Source organism: Xenopus tropicalis, chromosome 2 (assembly GCF_000004195.4).
Source record: "Xenopus tropicalis strain Nigerian chromosome 2, UCB_Xtro_10.0, whole genome shotgun sequence".
NCBI classification, from domain to species: Eukaryota; Metazoa; Chordata; class Amphibia; order Anura; family Pipidae; genus Xenopus; species Xenopus tropicalis.
In genome coordinates, this window is record NC_030678.2 from 179408463 (window position 1) to 179427434 (window position 18972).

The 18972-nt window shown below is 50.9% G+C and overlaps 1 protein-coding gene and 1 pseudogene across 1 annotated transcript; one reads left to right on the top strand and one right to left on the bottom strand.

Moving 5' to 3' along the window:
* Positions 1 to 328: 328 nt before the first annotated feature.
* Positions 329 to 2366, bottom strand: LOC116408938 (annotated as a pseudogene).
* Positions 2367 to 4842: 2476 nt separating this feature from the next.
* LOC116408630 (erythroblast NAD(P)(+)--arginine ADP-ribosyltransferase-like) lies at positions 4843 to 15530 on the top strand. Its single transcript, XM_031896271.1, has 2 exons — positions 4843 to 5639; positions 15307 to 15530. The coding sequence occupies exons 1-2, from the start codon at positions 4934 to 4936 to the stop codon at positions 15528 to 15530; spliced, it is 930 nt and encodes a 309-aa protein (XP_031752131.1). The 5' UTR covers positions 4843 to 4933.
* The last annotated feature ends 3442 nt before the right edge of the window (positions 15531 to 18972 follow it).

Below are 18972 nucleotides of genomic sequence, written 5' to 3' on the forward strand. Positions count from 1 at the left end.
TTACTAGACAGAGCACTGCTCTCACAAGGGGTAACTATGTGTATTGTGTCACTATGGGGTCTGGCTCTGTGTGCCCTCACAATAGGGGCAATTACATGGGGAGGGCCAGACAGAGCCGGCTGGCTACACACAATACACACCTAGATGAGATTAACCTACACAATGCATTTGCTACAACAGGTAGGAGGGGGGGCAGGGGGTACATTTCAGCATAAACAGAAATATCTATAGTTTCATCCAACTTATACAGTTTGTTATGTCACATTTCTCCCCCTTCCCAATAGTGAGCCTGCTGGGGGCCTACACAGGTTCCCAGCAGCCTCACTAGCCAATTCCCATAAGGCAAAATATCCATAATAAGAAAGAAAAATGTTACTTTAGAGTCCTAATTTGTATCTGTCCCAGAGTTACTGTATTCTCTCCCCCTCCCAGACAGCCCTTAGTGGCTGGGCCCCTTACACACAGTAGGGGGCAGCAGTTGGTGCAGTTTCCCAAAGTCACTTAGCAAAAGTCTTTAGTTCCTTGGGGGGGTGCATATTGGCAAAACAGGAATAACAAGATGGGGTGTAAACAGAACCCACAGGATCTAAGAGGGATATTTCAGGGCGGCCATCATTAACCCTCTCTCCTCCATATGGGCGACCCTGTAATGTCACAGTTCTGGCCTCCAGGACAATAAAGGGGCCTTCCAGGGAGAAGGGAACAATCCCAGGTGGTACAGTCTGTATTCCCCCCCCAAGCAGTCAGGCCAAGGTGACTCATCTTCAAGTGACCCCAATGACCAGTGGACCCCAAAGAGTATTAGACAAATGTTTACCCCCCTGTCTTTTCTTTAATTCTAAGTTCCACCCAACCTCTCTCAAGGCCCCGGTCCCTGTAACATTACACAATGGGGGACCCCTCCATCTGGGAGATATTGTAGGGACAGCACGGGGACTCACCAGGGTTTTATTTCTCTGTGGGGTAATTCTCTGGCCTTGTTGTCTGCCAGAGGGGGTTTCCGGAACAACTGCCCTGGTTACACGTTGTGCTTTTGGGGTGCCCCTTACTCCATTCCCAGAACTGACTGCTCTGATAGACATTGGGGAATCCTGAGCAATGCTTTCCTCTTGGTCCTGTTCCTGGTCCTCTCCAGCCAGCAACAACTCAGGTAGTGGGGAATCCTCATCTCTTCCCTCCTTGGAGCTTTTTTCAAACTGAGCAGCTCCAGGCTCCACACAATTAGGGATTTCACTTGGGGAGGCCTCAGCCTCTGCCAAGCCTTTAAAGTGGCAGCACCCACTCTCCGGTTCTGCCAGCCCAGGGGCAACACAACCACTGGACTCCTCATAAACAGGGATTTCACTTGGGGAGGCCTCGGCCTCTGCCAAGCCTTTAAAGTGACAGCACCCACTCTCCGGTTCTGCCAGCACAGGGGTAACACAACCACTGGACTCCTCACAAACAGGGATTTCACTTGGGGAGGCCTCAGCCTCTGCCAAGCCTTTAAAGTGGCAGCACCCACTCTCCGGTTCTGCCAGCCCAGGGGTAACACAACCACTGAACTCCTCACAAACAGGGATTTCCCTTGGGGACCATAATAAAGTTGTTTGGGAAGCTTCTTGTTCCTCCCCCACCCCGGCACTGACTGTACTGGGGGGTAAGTGAAAGTCTTTTGGACCTACAGTACCAAGACATGGCTGTGCCTGCTGAAAACCACAAAAAGATGGTGCACATACCCTCAGTGCTTCCTTGCGTTGGTTTTCCAATTCCTGGATACTCCCATACTCTTTTATCAATTCCAGTTCCTGATACACCAGGTCAGCAAGCCAGTCCCTCCGTTCCTCTGTATCATTCATTCCTATATAAAAGAAGCGCTGTGCATAGAGGGTATGGAATTCCCCCTCTGGGTTACCCACAAAGGTGCTATAGTCACAGAAATTCAGCCTCTCCCATTGGCCGTGCCATTCCGCCAAGCTACAGGGAAGCGGGAGCACTGTATAGGGACTGTGCCAATATCTCCCACCTGGTTGGTGCATGGTGCGCTGCAGAACATAGTACCCATCCTCCAGGTCTGCCTCTCCTGCCACTAACTGCCCTACTCCATATGCCAGCCCTCATCCCCAGATAGTCCCAGTGACTCACATCTCAGCCAGAACAGGGTCCTCTCTCTGGGATCAGTAGGGATCTCTGGAGTCCAGGAGTAATCCATGCGAGCGAAGAGATCCAATGGGTCAGCGTAGAATCCAGGTGGGGTGCTCATGGTGCCTTTTGGGTCCTGGGATCCTATGCCACTGCTTGCCACCAAATTATGTCACAACCTCAGGGCCGTGAGTTCCCAGACATAGGGCAGGACCCAAAGAGCAAACAGTTGGTATCACAGGATGAGGCGTTTATTGGAGAAATGGCAAGTAGCCATCAGCAGGTTCCCATAAGCCAGTAGGTGGTAGCCAGCCTGCACTCTTGTTCCTTAGGGAATAGGGAAATACACACAGTTGGGGGGAATCTTCTTGCCGCAGCTAAGGTAGATTCCAGGGGAACACAGGGGAGGGGGTCCTGCCGTAGCTAAGGTTACACCCCAGACAAAAGGCTCCTTGGAACTCTTGGCAGCCACCTTTGTAGCCAGAAAGGGAACAGCCCCTGTCGTAAAACCAAAACAGGATTTGGCTCCTTCTGCCAACCCAAAGGCAGCTTCCAGAGGGGCCAATCATAGCTAATCCCACTGGGCCTATGGGAAGCCCCCTAGTGAGCATGCCCAGTTCAGTCTTTTGCATTTACTAGACAGAGCACTGCTCTCACAAGGGGTAACTATGTGTATTGTGTCACTATGGGGTCTGGCTCTGTGTGCCCTCACAATAGGGGCAATTACATGGGGAGGGCCAGACAGAGCCGGCTGGCTACACACAATACACACCTAGATGAGATTAACCTACACAATGCATTTGCTACAACAGGTAGGAGGGGGCAGGGGGTACATTTCAGCATAAACAGAAATATCTAATAGTTTCATCCAACTTATACAGTTTGTTATGTCACAAGCGGGGCACACAGTATGGAATGTAGGGAGGGAATGAGGGGAGAGAGTGGGGCACACAGTATGGAATGTAGGGAGGGAATGAGGGGAGAGAGTGGGGCACACAGTATGGAATGTAGGGAGGGAATGAGGGGAGAGAGTGGGGCACACAGTAGGGAATGTAGGTAGGGAATGAGGGGAGAGAGCAGGGCACACAGTAGGGAATGTAGGGAGGGAATGAGGGGAGAGAGCGGGGCACACAGTAGGGAATGTAGGGAAGGAATGAGGGGAGAGAGCGGGGCACACAGTATGGAATGTAGGGAGGGAATGAGGGGAGAGAGCGGGGCACACAGTAGGGAATGTAGGGAGGGAATGAGGGGAGAGAGCGGGGCACACAGTATGGAATGTAGGGAGGGAATGAGGGGAGAGAGCGGGGCACACAGTATGGAATGTAGGGAGGGAATGAGGGGAGAGAGCAGGGCACACAGTATGGAATGTAGGGAGGGAATGAGGGGAGAGAGCGGGGCACACAGTAGGGAATGTAGGGAGGAAATGAGGGGAGAGAGTGGGGCACACAGTATGGAATGTAGGGAGGGAATGAGGGGTGAGAGCGGGGCACACAGTATGGAATGTAGGGAGGAAATGAGGGGAGAGAGCGGGGCACACAGTAGGGAATGTAGGGAGGGAATGAGGGGAGAGAGCAGGGCACACAGTATGGAATGTAGGGAGGGAATGAGGGGAGAGAGCGGGGCACACAGTAGGGAATGTAGGGAGGGAATGAGGGGAGAGAGCAGGGCACACAGTATGGAATGTAGGGAGGGAATGAGGGGAGAGAGCGGGGCACACAGTATGGAATGTAGGGAGGGAATGAGGGGAGAGAGCAGGGCACACAGTATGGAATGTAGGGAGGGAATGAGGGGAGAGAGTGGGGCACACAGTATGGAATGTAGGGAGGGAATGAGGGGAGAGAGCGGGGCACACAGTATGGAATGTAGGGAGGGAATGAGGGGAGAGAGCAGGGCACACAGTATGGAATGTAGGGAGGGAATGAGGGGAGAGAGTGGGGCACACAGTATGGAATGTAGGGAGGGAATGAGGGGAGAGAGCGGGGCACACAGTAGGGAATGTAGGGAGGGAATGAGGGGAGAGAGCGGGGCACACAGTATGGAATGTAGGGAGGGAATGAGGGGAGAGAGCAGGGCACACAGTAGGGAATGTAGGGAGGGAATGAGGGGAGAGAGCGGGGCACACAGTATGGAATGTAGGGAGGGAATGAGGGGAGAGAGCGGGGCACACAGTAGGGAATGTAGGGAGGGAATGAGGGGAGAGAGTGGGGCACACAGTATGGAATGTAGGGAGGGAATGAGGGGAGAGAGCGGGGCACACAGTATGGAATGTAGGGAGGAAATGAGGGGTGAGAGCGGGGCACACAGTATGGAATGTAGGGAGGAAATGAGGGGAGAGAGCGGGGCACACAGTATGGAATGTAGGGAGGGAATGAGGGGAGAGAGCGGGGCACACAGTATGGAATGTAGGGAGGAAATGAGGGGAGAGAGCGGGGCACACAGTATGGAATGTAGGGAGGGAATGAGGGGAGAGAGAGGGGCACACAGTATGGAATGTAGGGAGGGAATGAGGGGAGAGAGCGGGGCACACAGTATGGAATGTAGGGAGGGAATGAGGGGAGAGAGAGGGGCACACAGTATGGAATGTAGGGAGGGAATGAGGGGAGAGAGCGGGGCACACAGTATGGTACTAAAGGTATGTACTTGTTACAGAGTTTTGTTATATACAGATTTCAATTCTAAACTCAGCACTTTATTACCAAAGAGATTTTCATCAATAATGGCTTTGAGGCTGTGCTCTATCAGACAAGTGAATTAGGCTGTTGCTTATATTCTATTTCTGTAGATAAAGACAGTCGTATCAGATAAGTTGGATATGGATATGGTCAGGAGTTCCTATGATGATCAGTATGAAAATTGCCCTAAGGATGTAGAGGACATGATCCCCAATTTATTGAAGTCAGAGTTGAAACATGTGAAGTTTAATGAAGTCTGGAATAAAGCCATTGAAAGATGGATAGATATAAAGGGAGAGACAAATGTTCCCAAGGAATTTACTGAAAAGCATGCCATAGCAACACTGGCCTACACCAAGGAGGTAGGAGGCATTTACACAGAATTCAACACGGCAGTGCGCCAGGCTGGGCAGTCCAGAGACCACTCTCTAAATAAATTCCATTACAAGGCTCTACATTACTACCTGACCAGGGCCGTTCAGATGCTGAAAGCTGAGGAAACAGTTAAATGTTACAGAGTCTACAGAGGAACGAGGGTTCCATTCAGCGCTACGATAGGGAAGGAAGTACGTTTTGGCCAATTTGCATCTTCATCAACAGATGAAAATGAAGCAGTTGTGTTTGCCAAAGACCCTGACACTGGCGCCCCTGGCACCAACTTTACCATCACAACCTGCCACGGGGCCAGCATTAGTGACTTATCCTTCATCCCCGATGAGAAGGAAGTGCTTATCCCTCCCTATGAGACATTCAAGGTCACTGAGGCTATAACAGAAAGTGGATATAATAATATTACACTTGTGTCTGTGGGAACCCATAGTAACTACAATTGTTTTAAAATTAAAGGTAAGATTCAACTTTCCATTAATAATCTCCCCCTGTGGGTCTGACCCACACAAACCCTTCATTCTCTTCTACCTCTAGTAACTCCCTGGGGTATCAATGCTCAGTGTTATGGAGAGTAATTAGTTACCTTTAGTGATTTTAATCTTCAAATGGAAGCTCCGTTCCTCTAATCTATAGGGGGGGCCTCTGGTGCGTTGATTGTTTTTATGGGAAAAAAGATCCCCCCCAACTGCCTATAATCCCCTCTAATGTACTTGTACAGAGTAATCATGTCCCCTCGCAAGCGCCTCTTTTCCAGAGAAAACAACCCCAACCCTGACAGTCTCACCTCATAGTTTAACCCTTCCATCCCCTTAACCAGTTTAGTTGCACGTCTCTGCACTCTCTCCAGCTCATTAATATCCTTCTTAAGGACTGGAGCCCAAAACTGCCCCCCATACTCACTGTTACTGCCCCCCATACTCACTGTTACTGCCCCCCCATACTCACTGTTACTGCCCCCATACTCACTGTTACTGCCCCCCCATACTCACTGTTACTGCCCCCCCTACTCACTGTTACTGCCCCCCCATACTCACTGTTACTGCCCCCATACTCACTGTTACTGCCCCCCATACTCACTGTTACTGCCCCCCATACTCACTGTTACTGCCCCCCCATACTCACTGTTACTGCCCCCCATACTCACTGTTACTGCCCCCCATACTCACTGTTACTGCCCCCCATACTCACTGTCACTGCCCCCCCATACTCACTGTAACTGCCCCCCCATACTCACTGTAACTGCCCCCCCATACTCACTGTTACTGCCCCCCATACTCACTGTAACTGCCCCCATACTCACTGTTACTGCCCCCCATACTCACTGTCACTGCCCCCCATACTCACTGTCACTGCCCCCATACTCACTGTCACTGCCCCCCATACTCACTGTAACTGCCCCCCATACACACTGTTACTGCCCCCCATACTCACTGTTACTGCCCCCCCATACTCACTGTTACTGCCCCCCATACTCACTGTTACTGCCCCCATACTCACTGTTACTGCCCCCCATACTCACTGTTACTGCCCCCCATACTCACTGTTACTGCCCCCCATACTCACTGTAACTGCCCCCCATACTCACTGTAACTGCCCCCCATACTCACTGTTACTGCCCCCTGTCACAACCTCAGGGCCGTGAGTTCCCAGACATAGGGCAGGACCCAAAGAGCAAACAGTTGGTATCACAGGATGAGGCGTTTATTGGAGAAATGGCAAGTAGCCATCAGCAGGTTCCCATAAGCCAGTAGGTGGTAGCCAGCCTGCACTCTTGTTCCTTAGGGAATAGGGAAATACACACAGTTGGGGGGAATCTTCTTGCCGCAGCTAAGGTAGATTCCAGGGAACACAGGGGAGGGGGTCCTGCCGTAGCTAAGGTTACACCCCAGACAAAAGGCTCCTTGGAACTCTTGGCAGCCACCTTTGTAGCCAGAAAGGGAACAGCCCCTGTCGTAAAACCAAAACAGGATTTGGCTCCTTCTGCCAACCCTAAGGCAGCTTCCAGAGGGGCCAATCATAGCTAATCCCACTGGGCCTATGGGAAGCCACCTAGGGAGCATGCCCAGTTCAGTCTATTGCATTTACTAGACAGAGCACTGCTCTCACAAGGGGTAACTATGTGTATTGTGTCACTATGGGGTCTGGCTTTGTGTGCCCTCACAATAGGGGCAATTACATGGGGAGGGCCAGACAGAGCCGGCTGGCTACACACAATACACACCTAGATGAGATTAACCTACACAATGCATTTGCTACAACAGGTAGGGGGGGGGCAGGGGGTACATTTCAGCATAAACAGAAATATCTAATAGTTTCATCCAACTTATACAGTTTGTTATGTCACATTTCTCCCCCTTCCCAAATAGTGAGCCTGCTGGGGGCCTACACAGGTTCCCAGCAGCCTCACTAGCCAATTCCCATAAAGCAAAAGTCTTTAGTTCCTTGGGGGGGGCAGATTGGCAAAACAGGAATAACAAGATGAGGTGTAAACAGAACCCACAGGATCTAAGAGGGATATTTCAGGGCGGCCATCATTAACCCTCTCTCCTCCATATGGGCGACCCTGTAATGTCACAGTTCTGGCCTCCAGGACAATAAAGGGGCCTTCCAGGGAGAAGGGAACAATCCCAGGTGGTACAGTCTGTATTCCCCCCCCAAGCAGTCAGGCCAAGGTGACTCATCTTCAAGTGACCCCAATGACCAGTGGACCCCAAAGAGTATTAGACAAATGTTTACCCCCCTGTCTTTTCTTTAATTCTAAGTTCCACCCAACCTCTCTCAAGGCCCCGGTCCCTGTAACATTACACAATGGGGGACCCCTCCATCTGGGAGATATTGTAGGGACAGCACGGGGACTCACCAGGGTTTTATTTCTCTGTGGGGTAATTCTCTGGCCTTGTTGTCTGCCAGAGGGGGTTTCCGGAACAACTGCCCTGGTTACACGTTGTGCTTTTGGGGTGCCCCTTACTCCATTCCCAGAACTGACTGCTCTGATAGACATTGGGGAATCCTGAGCAATGCTTTCCTCTTGGTCCTGTTCCTCTCCAGCCAGCAACAACTCAGGTAGTGGGGAATCCTCATCTCTTCCCTCCTTGGAGCTTTTTTCAAACTGAGCAACTCCAGGCTCCACACAATTAGGGACTTGGCTTGGGGAGGCCTCAGCCTCTGCCAAGCCTTTAAAGTGGCAGCACCCACTCTCCGGTTCTGCCAGCACAGGGGTAACACAACCACTGAACTCTAAACAAACAGGGTTTTCACTTGGGGAGGCCTCAGCCTCTGCCATTGGCCGTGCCATTCCGCCAAGCTACAGGGAAGCGGGAGCACTGTATAGGGACTGTGCCAATATCTCCCACCTGGTTGGTGCATGGTGCGCTGCAGAACATAGTACCCATCCTCCAGGTCTGCCTCTTCTGCCACTAACTGCCCTACTCCATATGCCAGACCCTCATCCCCAGATAGTCCCAGTGACTCACATCTCAGCCAGAACAGGGTCCTCTCTCTGGGATCAGTAGGGATCTCTGGAGTCCAGGAGTAATCCATGCGAGCGAAGAGATCCAATGGGTCAGCGTAGAATCCAGGTGGGGTGCTCATGGTGCCTTTTGGGTCCTGGGATCCTATCCCACCGCTGCCACCAAATTATGTCACAACCTCAGGGCCGTGAGTTCCCAGACATAGGGCAGGACCCAAAGAGCAAACAGTTGGTATCACAGGATGAGGCGTTTATTGGAGAAATGGCAAGTAGCCATCAGCAGGTTCCCATAAGCCAGTAGGTGGTAGCCAGCCTGCACTCTTGTTCCTTAGGGAGTAGGGAAATACACACAGTTGGGGGGAATCTTCTTGCCCCAGCTAAGGTAGATTCCAGGGAACACAGGGGAGGGGGTCCTGCCGTAGCTAAGGTTACACCCCAGACAAAAGGCTCCTTGGAACTCTTGGCAGCCACCTTTGTAGCCAGAAAGGGAGCAGCCCCTGTCGTAAAACCAAAACAGGATTTGGCTCCTTCTGCCAACCCTAAGGCAGCTTCCAGAGGGGCCAATCATAGCTAATCCCACTGGGCCTATGGGAAGCCACCTAGGGAGCATGCCCAGTTCAGTCTATTGCATTTACTAGACAGAGCACTGCTCTCACAAGGGGTAACTATGTGTATTGTGTCACTATGGGGTCTGGCTTTGTGTGCCCTCACAATAGGGGCAATTACATGGGGAGGGCCAGACAGAGCCAGCTGGCTACACACAATACACACCTAGATGAGATTAACCTACACAATGCATTTGCTACAACAGGTAGGGGGGGGGCAGGGGGTACATTTCAGCATAAACAGAAATATCTAATAGTTTCATCCAACTTATACAGTTTGTTATGTCACACCCCCCCATACTCACTGTCACTGCCCCCCATACTCACTGTTACTGCCCCCCCATACTCACTGTTACTGCCCCCCATACTCACTGTTACTGCCCCCCCATACTCACTGTTACTGCCCCCCCATACTCACTGTCACTGCCCCCCCATACTCACTGTTACTGCCCCCCCATACTCACTGTTACTGCCCCCCATACTCACTGTTACTGCCCCCCCATACTCACTGTTACTGCCCCCCATACTCACTGTTACTGCCCCCCCATACTCACTGTTACTGCCCCCATACTCACTGTTACTGCCCCCCATACTCACTGTAACTGCCCCCCATACTCACTGTAACTGCCCCCCACACTCACTTTTACTGCCCCCCCATACTCACTGTTACTGCCCCCCCATACTCACTGTTACTGCCCCCCATACTCACTGTTACTGCCCCCATACTCACTGTTACTGCCCCCCATACTCACTGTTACTGCCCCCCATACTCACTGTTACTGCCCCCATACTCACTGTTACTGCCCCCCATACTCACTGTTACTGCCCCCATACTCACTGTTACTGCCCCCCATACTCACTGTTACTGCCCCCCATACTCACTGTTACTGCCCCCCCATACTCACTGTTACTGCCCCCCATACTCACTGTTACTGCCCCCCATACTCACTGTTACTGCCCCCCATACTCACTGTTACTGCCCCCCCATACTAGTCAATACCCTTTTTTATGCAATGCATAGAAAAAGGAAATAGACTGCAGTTAAGCGAATTTTGGCTGGGGAGCTATACTCATTTATTCTGCTAGTGTACCACACAAAATCAGCGTTTCGGGGGGCCCTCCCTCCCTTCGTCAGGAAGGAAATTTGCTTCAGTCCAGTCTCTATTTCCTTTTTCTATGCATTGTTGGTGCGTTACCATATGTACCACAGAAATTTGCTTAGGGTGAAGCAGCTTGTTACATGCCATCCTTATAGATGCCCTGCCTCATACCTGCCATGCTTATAGATGCCCCGCCCCATACCTGCCATGCTTATAGATGCTCCGCCCCATACCTGCCATCCTTATAGAGGCCCTGCCCCATACCTGCCATCCTTATAGATGCCCCGCCCCATACCTGCCATCCTTCTAGATGCCCCGCCCCATACCTGCCATCCTTATAGATGCCCTGCCCCATACCTGCCATCCTTATAGATGCCCCTCCCCATACCTGCCATGCTTATAGATGCCCCGCCCTATACCTGCCTTCCTTATAGATGCCCTGCCCCATACCTGCCATCCTTATAGATGCCCCGCCCCATACCTGCCATGCTTATAGATGCCCCGCCCCATACCTGCCATGCTTATAGATGCCCTGCCCCATACCTGCCATTCTTATAGATGCCCCGCCCCATACCTGCCATGCTTATAGATGCCCTGCCCCATACCTGCCATGCTTATAGATGCCCTGCCCCATACCTGCCATGCTTATAGATGCCCCGCCCCATACCTGCCATGCTTATAGATGCCCTGCCCCATACCTGCCATTCTTATAGATGCCCTGCCCCATACCTGCCATGCTTATAGATGCCCTGCCCCATACCTGCCATGCTTATAGATGCCCCGCCCCATACCTGCCATGCTTATAGATGCCCCGCCCCATACCTGCCATGCTTACAGATGCCCTGCCCCATACCTGCCATCCTTATAGATGCCCTGCCCCATACCTGCCTTCCTTATAGATGCCCTGCCCCATACCTGCCATCCTTATAGATGCCCTGCCCCATACCTGCCTTCCTTATAGATGCCCTGCCCCATACCTGCCATCCTTATAGATGCCCCGCCCCATACCTGCCATCCTTATAGATGCCCTGCCCCATACCTGCCTTCCTTATAGATGCCCTGCCCCATACCTGCCATGCTTATAGATGCCCCGCCCCATACCTGCCATCCTTATAGATGCCCTGCCTCATACCTGCCTTCCTTATAGATGCCCTGCCCCATACCTGCCATCCTTATAGATGCCCTGCCCCATACCTGCCTTCCTTATAGATGCCCTGCCCCATACCTGCCATCCTTATAGATGCCCTGCCCCATACCTGCCATCCTTATAGATGCCCCGCCCCATACCTGCCATCCTTATAGATGCCCTGCCCCATACCTGCCTTCCTTATAGATGCCCTGCCCCATACCTGCCATCCTTATAGATGCCCTGCCTCATACCTGCCTTCCTTATAGATGCCCTGCCCCATACCTGCCATCCTTATAGATGCCCTGCCCCATACCTGCCATGCTTATAGATGCCCCGCCCCATACCTGCCATCCTTATAGATGTCCTGCCCCATACCTGCCATGCTTATAGATGCCCTGCCTCATACCTGCCTTCCTTATAGATGCCCCGCCCCATACCTGCCTTCCTTATAGATGCCCTGCCCCATACCTGCCATGCTTATAGATGCCCCGCCCCATACCTGCCATGCTTATAGATGTCCTGCCTCATACCTGCCTTCCTTATAGATGCCCTGCCCCATACCTGCCATGCTTATAGATGCCCCCGCCCCATACCTGCCATGCTTATAGATGCCCTGCCCCATACCTGCCATGCTTATAGATGCCCCGCCCCATACCTGCCATGCTTATAGATGCCCTGCCCCATACCTGCCATGCTTATAGATGCCCCGCCCCATACCTGCCATGCTTATAGAGGCCCTGCCCCATACCTGCCATGCTTATAGTGCCCCGCCCCATACCTGCCATGCTTATAGATTGCCTGCCCCATACCTGCCATTCTTATAGATGCCCCCGCCCCATACCTGCCATGCTTATAGATGCCCTGCCCCATACCTGCCATGCTTATAGATGCCCTGCCCCCATACCTGCCATGCTTATAGATGCCCGCCATACCTGCGCATGCTTTATAGATGCACCTGCCCCATACCTGCCATGCTTATATAGATGGCCCCGCCCCATACCTGCCATGCTTATAGATGCCTCTCCCCCATACTCTGCCATCCTTATAGCATGCCCTCCCCCATACCTGGCCTGTCCTTATAGATGCCCTGCCCCTATACCTGCCATCCTATAGATGCCTCCGCCCCATATCCTGCATCCGATTATAGATGCCCTGCCTCATACCTCCCTTCCCTTATAAGATGCCCTGCCCCATACCTTGCCCAATTGCTTATAGGATGCCTAATCCGCCCCATACCTGCCATCCTTATAGATGCCCTGCCTCATACCTGCCTCCCTATAGATGCCCCTGCCCTCATACCTGCCATCCTTAATAGATGCCCCGCCCCATACCTGCCATGCTATAGATTTGCCTCCGCCCCATACCTGCCATGTTATAGATGCCCTGCCCCATACCTAGCCATCCTTATAGACTGCCCCGGCCCCATACCTGCCATGCTTAATAGATGCCCCGCCCATACCTGCCTTCCTTATAGATGCCCTGCCCCATACCTGCCATGCTTATAGATGCCCCGCCCCATACCTGCCATCCTTATAGATGCCCTGCCCCATACCTGCCATCCTTATAGATGCCCTGCCTCATACCTGCCTTCCTTATAGATGCCCTGCCCCATACCTGCCATCCTTATAGATGCCCCGCCCCATACCTGCCATCCTTATAGATGCCCTGCCCCATACCTGCCTTCCTTATAGATGCCCTGCCCCATACCTGCCATGCTTATAGATGCCCCGCCCCATACCTGCCATCCTTATAGATGTCCTGCCCCATACCTGCCATGCTTATAGATGCCCTGCCTCATACCTGCCTTCCTTATAGATGCCCCGCCCCATACCTGCCTTCCTTATAGATGCCCTGCCCCATACCTGCCATGCTTATAGATGCCCCGCCCTATACCTGCCATGCTTATAGATGCCCTGCCCCATACCTGCCATGCTTATAGATGCCCTGCCCCATACCTGCCATGCTTATAGATGCCCCGCCCCATACCTGCCATGCTTATAGATGCCCTGCCCCATACCTGCCATGCTTATAGATGCCCCGCCCCATACCTGCCATGCTTATAGATGCCCTGCCCCATACCTGCCATGCTTATAGATGCCCTGCCCCATACCTGCCTTCCTTATAGATGCCCCGCCCCATACCTGCCATCCTTATAGATGTCCTGCCTCATACCTGCCTTCCTTATAGATACCCTGCCCCATACCTGCCATGCTTATAGATGCCCCGCCCCATACCTGCCATGCTTATAGATGTCCTGCCTCATACCTGCCTTCCTTATAGATGCCCTGCCCCATACCTGCCATGCTTATAGATGCCCCGCCCCATACCTGCCATCCTTATAGATGTCCTGCCTCATACCTGCCATCCTTATAGATACCCTGCCCCATACCTGCCATGCTTATAGATGCCCCGCCCCATACCTGCCTTCCTTATAGATGCCCCGCCCCATACCTGCCATGCTTATAGATGCCCTGCCCCATACCTGCCTTCCTTATAGATGCCCTGCCCCATACCTGCCATGCTTATAGATGCCCCGCCCCATACCTGCCATCCTTATAGATGTCCTGCCCCATACCTGCCTTCCTTATAGATGCCCCGCCCCATACCTGCCATCCTTATAGATGTCCTGCCCCATACCTGCCATGCTTATAGATGCCCTGCCCCATATCTGCCTTCCTTATAGATGCCCCGCCCCATACCTGCCATCCTTATAGATGTCCTGCCCCATACCTGCCATGCTTATAGATGCCCTGCCCCATATCTGCCTTCCTTATAGATACCCTGCCCCATACCTGCCATGCTTATAGATGCCCTGCCCCATATCTGCCTTCCTTATAGATGCCCTGCCCCATACCTGCCATGCTTATAGATGTCCTGCCTCATACCTGCCTTCCTTATAGATACCCTGCCCCATACCTGCCATGCTTATAGATGCCCTGCCCCATATCTGCCTTCCTTATAGATGCCCTGCCCCATACCTGCCATGCTTATAGATGTCCTGCCTCATACCTGCCTTCCTTATAGATGCCCTGCCCCATACCTGCCATGCTTATAGATGCCCCGCCCCATACCTGCCATGCTTATAGATGCCCTGCCCCATACCTGCCTTCCTTATAGATGCCCTGCCCCATACCTGCCATGCTTATAGATGCCCTGCCCCATACCTGCCATGCTTATAGATGCCCTGCCCCATACCTGCCATCCTTATAGATGCCCTGCCCCATACCTGCCATGCTTATAGATGCCCCGCCCCATACCTGCCATGCTTATAGATGCCCTGCCCCATACCTGCCATGCTTATAGATGCCCTGCCCCATACCTGCCATGCTTATAGATGCCCTGCCCCATACCTGCCATGCTGATAGATGCCCCGCCCCATACCTGCCATGCTTATAGATGCCCTGCCCCATACCTGCCATGCTTATAGATGCCCTGCCCCATACCTGCTATGCTTATATATGCCCTGCCCCATACCTGCCATGCTTATAGATGCCCTGCCCCATACCTGCCATGCTTATAGATGCCCTGCCCCATACCTGCCATGCTTATAGATGCCCTGCCCCATACCTGCCATGCTGATAGATGCCCCGCCCCATACCTGCCATGCTTATAGATACCCTGCCCCATACCTGCCATGCTTATAGATGCCCCGCCCCATACCTGCCATGCTTATAGATGCCCTGCCCCATACCTGCTATGCTTATATATGCCCTGCCCCATACCTGCCATGCTTATAGACAATGTTTTTTTGTAGTTACATGACACATCTGCTCTGTACAAATGCAAGGTCTGTATTAAACTGAAATTCTTTCATTCCCAGCCAAACGTCCCCAAGAGGATCTGGATGTTGAATTTCCCCAGAAGAAACAAAAATATAGTGCCTGTAGTCTCCGTGATTCTGCCCCAACCTGGGAGCAAGACCAGCGCACTGAGTTGCTATTTGGGCTCATACAGGAGGTCAATGAAATGAGGCAGAAGCTGCAGGAGATAAAGGACACCCTGCTCACTTTCAGGGACAACCCTCCTCCTCCTCCTTGTTTCTAAATGTTTATGATTAGCGCCATTGTTTTTCTTTATTAAAAACGTTTTCCTGTCTTCTGCATTTGGAGTTTTTTCATGTAACTACTAATCAGATGGAACGTGAAGTTGTTGGGATTATATAACACAAGTGTGACTATTCCCCATGTCAGGCATGTAACGTTACATTACATAGTATTCTGGATTCATTACATTTACACTATAAATATACGGGTTATTCATGTTAATGTGGGATACAAAGCACCCCGATATTACCTGTTCATACTAATTACTAGTTGTGTCTGTGTCTGTAAGCTAGTGGGAATATATAAACTATAGACGGTACTTTTAGGTAATATTTTAGTGCAGTAGTAGATACCATTACCTGTCAACCAGAAGTAAAGTAAAAAATCACAGACATGTTTATAACAAACTGGGAAAATGGGAGCTTTTTCCGCCGAGCGGATAGGAGGTTCTGTAACAATGTCGGGCCTGTGTGTAGCAGGCAGTATACTCTGCCAAACTTCTAAATTTAACACATTGAACAAAGCTGGAAAGTAAGGGAAATGGTTTATTGGTTGTCCCAAAGCACAAAAAGGTGCCCCCCACAAACAAAACTCCCCTAGAATCTAATTTAATTTCACCCAAATGCTTTGCACAATGAAAAAAGTATTTCCATTGCAAGAACCTCTAGCGCCGTCTGTCTTTATCTGTAAAACAGAAAGGAACCCTCACCCTCTGCCCCTTAGCCAAGCCCCATTCTGGGTGAGAGGGACCAGTGTGACCCATGTTCTACTGGTACCAGTCCGGGAAGGCAGCTATTGGGCTGAAATAGAGGTTAAATGTGTAACTAGAAAGGGACGTTTGAGAACAAACAAACATGTTGGTTTGAAAAACAAGTCACCGAGTGAAATCTGATTGGATGTTGCTGGCTCCACCCAGTTTTTCTAACCTTGGACCCCAGTTATACAGTAAAAACCACCGTGCAAAATTCGGGGACCCTGGTTTTATTAGTGTCTGACTGGCAGCAACTTATATTTCCCCACTGAAAGTCAACGAGTGATGTCTGATTGGCAGTTGGTGGCTGTGAAGTTTGACATATTATCATATATTCATATACTCTGAGGCTTAGCATATCATACTCCATTTTACAATGTATCTCCATTTTGTAACTGCAAACAGCAAGGCTTGAACATCCCTTAATAGTTTGTTTTTTCCCAAATAGTACCCTGCTCGGCTTGCACATTATGAAATACATATTATGTATCTTATCGGTTCCATTCCTGCCCGGTACAGGCCATCCTTGATATCACAATGGTCTCTGTCTATTTACTATAATACACCCCTATGTATTTGAATGCACACAGAAGGTATAAAAGCTATGAGCATGTAACAATAAATTGAACAAGTTTGAACTGCCTCCGTGGTTGTGTCCTTCTTGTTCCGCATATACATTTTTCGTGGCAGGAGGGCTCCTACAGGTCCCTACACTTACAGTCTGCGGTCAGGAACCCTAACAGTGGCTCCACCCACTTTTTCTAACCCGGAACTGCAGTTACCCAGTGACTTACTATGCGAAGTTTAGGGACCCCGGGATTAATAGTAACAGAACGGCAGCAGTTAAAATTTAAACCAATAAAAGTCAATAGGTGAATTTTGATTGGTGGTTGGTGGCCCCACCCACTTTTTCTAACCCGGAACTGCAGTTACCCAGTGACTAACTCTGCACAGTTTAGGGGCCCCGGGATTAATAGTTACAGAACGGCAGCAGTTAAAATTTAAACCAATAAAAGTCAATAGGTGAATTTTGATTGGTGGTTGGTGGCCCCACCCATTTTTCTGACCTTGAGTCAAAGTCACCCAACAGTGGGCACCCTGGCATAAATAGTATGAGAATGACAGCATTTTATATTTAAGCCAATGAAATTGAATGGATGAAATCTGATTGGCTGTTAGTGGCCCAACCCACTTTTCCTATTTTTGAACTGCAGTCCCCCAGGGACCAACTCTGCAAGGTTTGGGGGCTCAGGCATAAAATTATGGGACTGACAGCATTTTACACTTCCCCATCAAAAGTAAATTGGTGCAATGTGATTGGCTGTTGGTGGCTCCGCCCACTTCTAACTTTGAATCGCAAATACCCCCGTGACTAACTCTGGAAACTTTAACAACATTTAGAATTAATACTTAATAATGGCATCAGTTTAAATATAAACCAATGAAATTTGATGGGTGGAAATGGATTGGCTGTTGGTGGCTCCGCCCACTTTTTCTAACCCTGAATATGTAGTCAGCCAGTCACTGACTGTGCAAAGTTTGGGAACCCCAAGATAAATAGTGTGAGAGGCAGCATTTTATATATAAACCAAAATAATTCAATAGGGGAAGTCTGATTGGCTGTTGGTGGCTCCACCCACTTTTAAAAACCTAAAAATGCCATCCCCTAGTGACCCTGGTGTTAATACTGTGAGAATGGCAGCAGGTTGGATTTCCCCCATTAAAAGTCAATAGGTAAAATCTGATTGGCTGTTCACAGCTCCGCCCACTTTTGGGCATCCAACAATCATCACATTTTCATTCAGGCTGAGCCCATGACTGTGATTCCAGTTTAGGGGGTGTGGCCTCAGGGCTGTAAGTGTGGGAGCAGTTTGAGAATCTTCCCTGTCAATGGGAAAATTGGGGGGTTCAGAGGGGCGCCACAAAAAGACGGGGGGCGGGATCACTTAGAAACGCACAAGCAACCTGCTCCGCTATAGGGCGAAGATTTGTGGGGAGTTTGGGAGTTGTACCCCTAAACCTGTAGGGGGAGGAGCGTTTAGAAAATGGGGGGCGCTAAGAATAAGAATAAGAAGAGAAAGAATAGTTTGTGGGTTTTTCACCCCAACATAATGACAGAATATAATACAATGCAACTGTTCCCTTATATGGCAGAGAGATTTGCCCTTCATACCCCTGCTGGGGGTATTATCCTACTGGGATTATCACAGGTATGTAGGAATCTCCCCATGATCAGGGAATTACAGGGCGACCATGATGGAAATATTCTATCTGCCCCCAAGGAACAAGATTAGCCCCTCCTCCCTTTGTGCCCCCAGGGGCAGTGCCGGATAATGGGTGGGGCGGGGGGAGCCTGTGAGGGGCGGTACTTGGGCAACACGCAGGAAATGGACCTCACTGGAGGCCAAGAAGCAGGGTGCACCAGTCTATAGGGGAGCACAGGACAAGGTTGCCTTGGGGTGGCAGGGGCAGAAGCTCAGTTTGCCCCAGTCAGACCTACCCCAGGGCTTCCATGGGAATTGCCCTGCTTGTCTGCACTGACAAACACTTCCCTGGGGGGGCTATTGCACCATTTCCATTACAAAACATTAACTGGCAGAGGCTCTCCAGCTCTTCCCACCAGAATACAAAGTGCTTTATAGGGGGATATGGGATGTGGGGGATAAGCCCCCCAGTGGGTCAGACCCTGTTA

Coding starts and splice junctions, on each gene's coding strand:
- LOC116408630 (XM_031896271.1), top strand. CDS start 4,934: ATGGATATGGTCAGGAGTTCCTATGATGATCAGTATGAAAATTGCCCT. Junction 5,640..15,306: donor CAATTGTTTTAAAATTAAAG/GTAAGATTCAAC, acceptor TTTCATTCCCAG/CCAAACGTCCCCAAGAGGAT.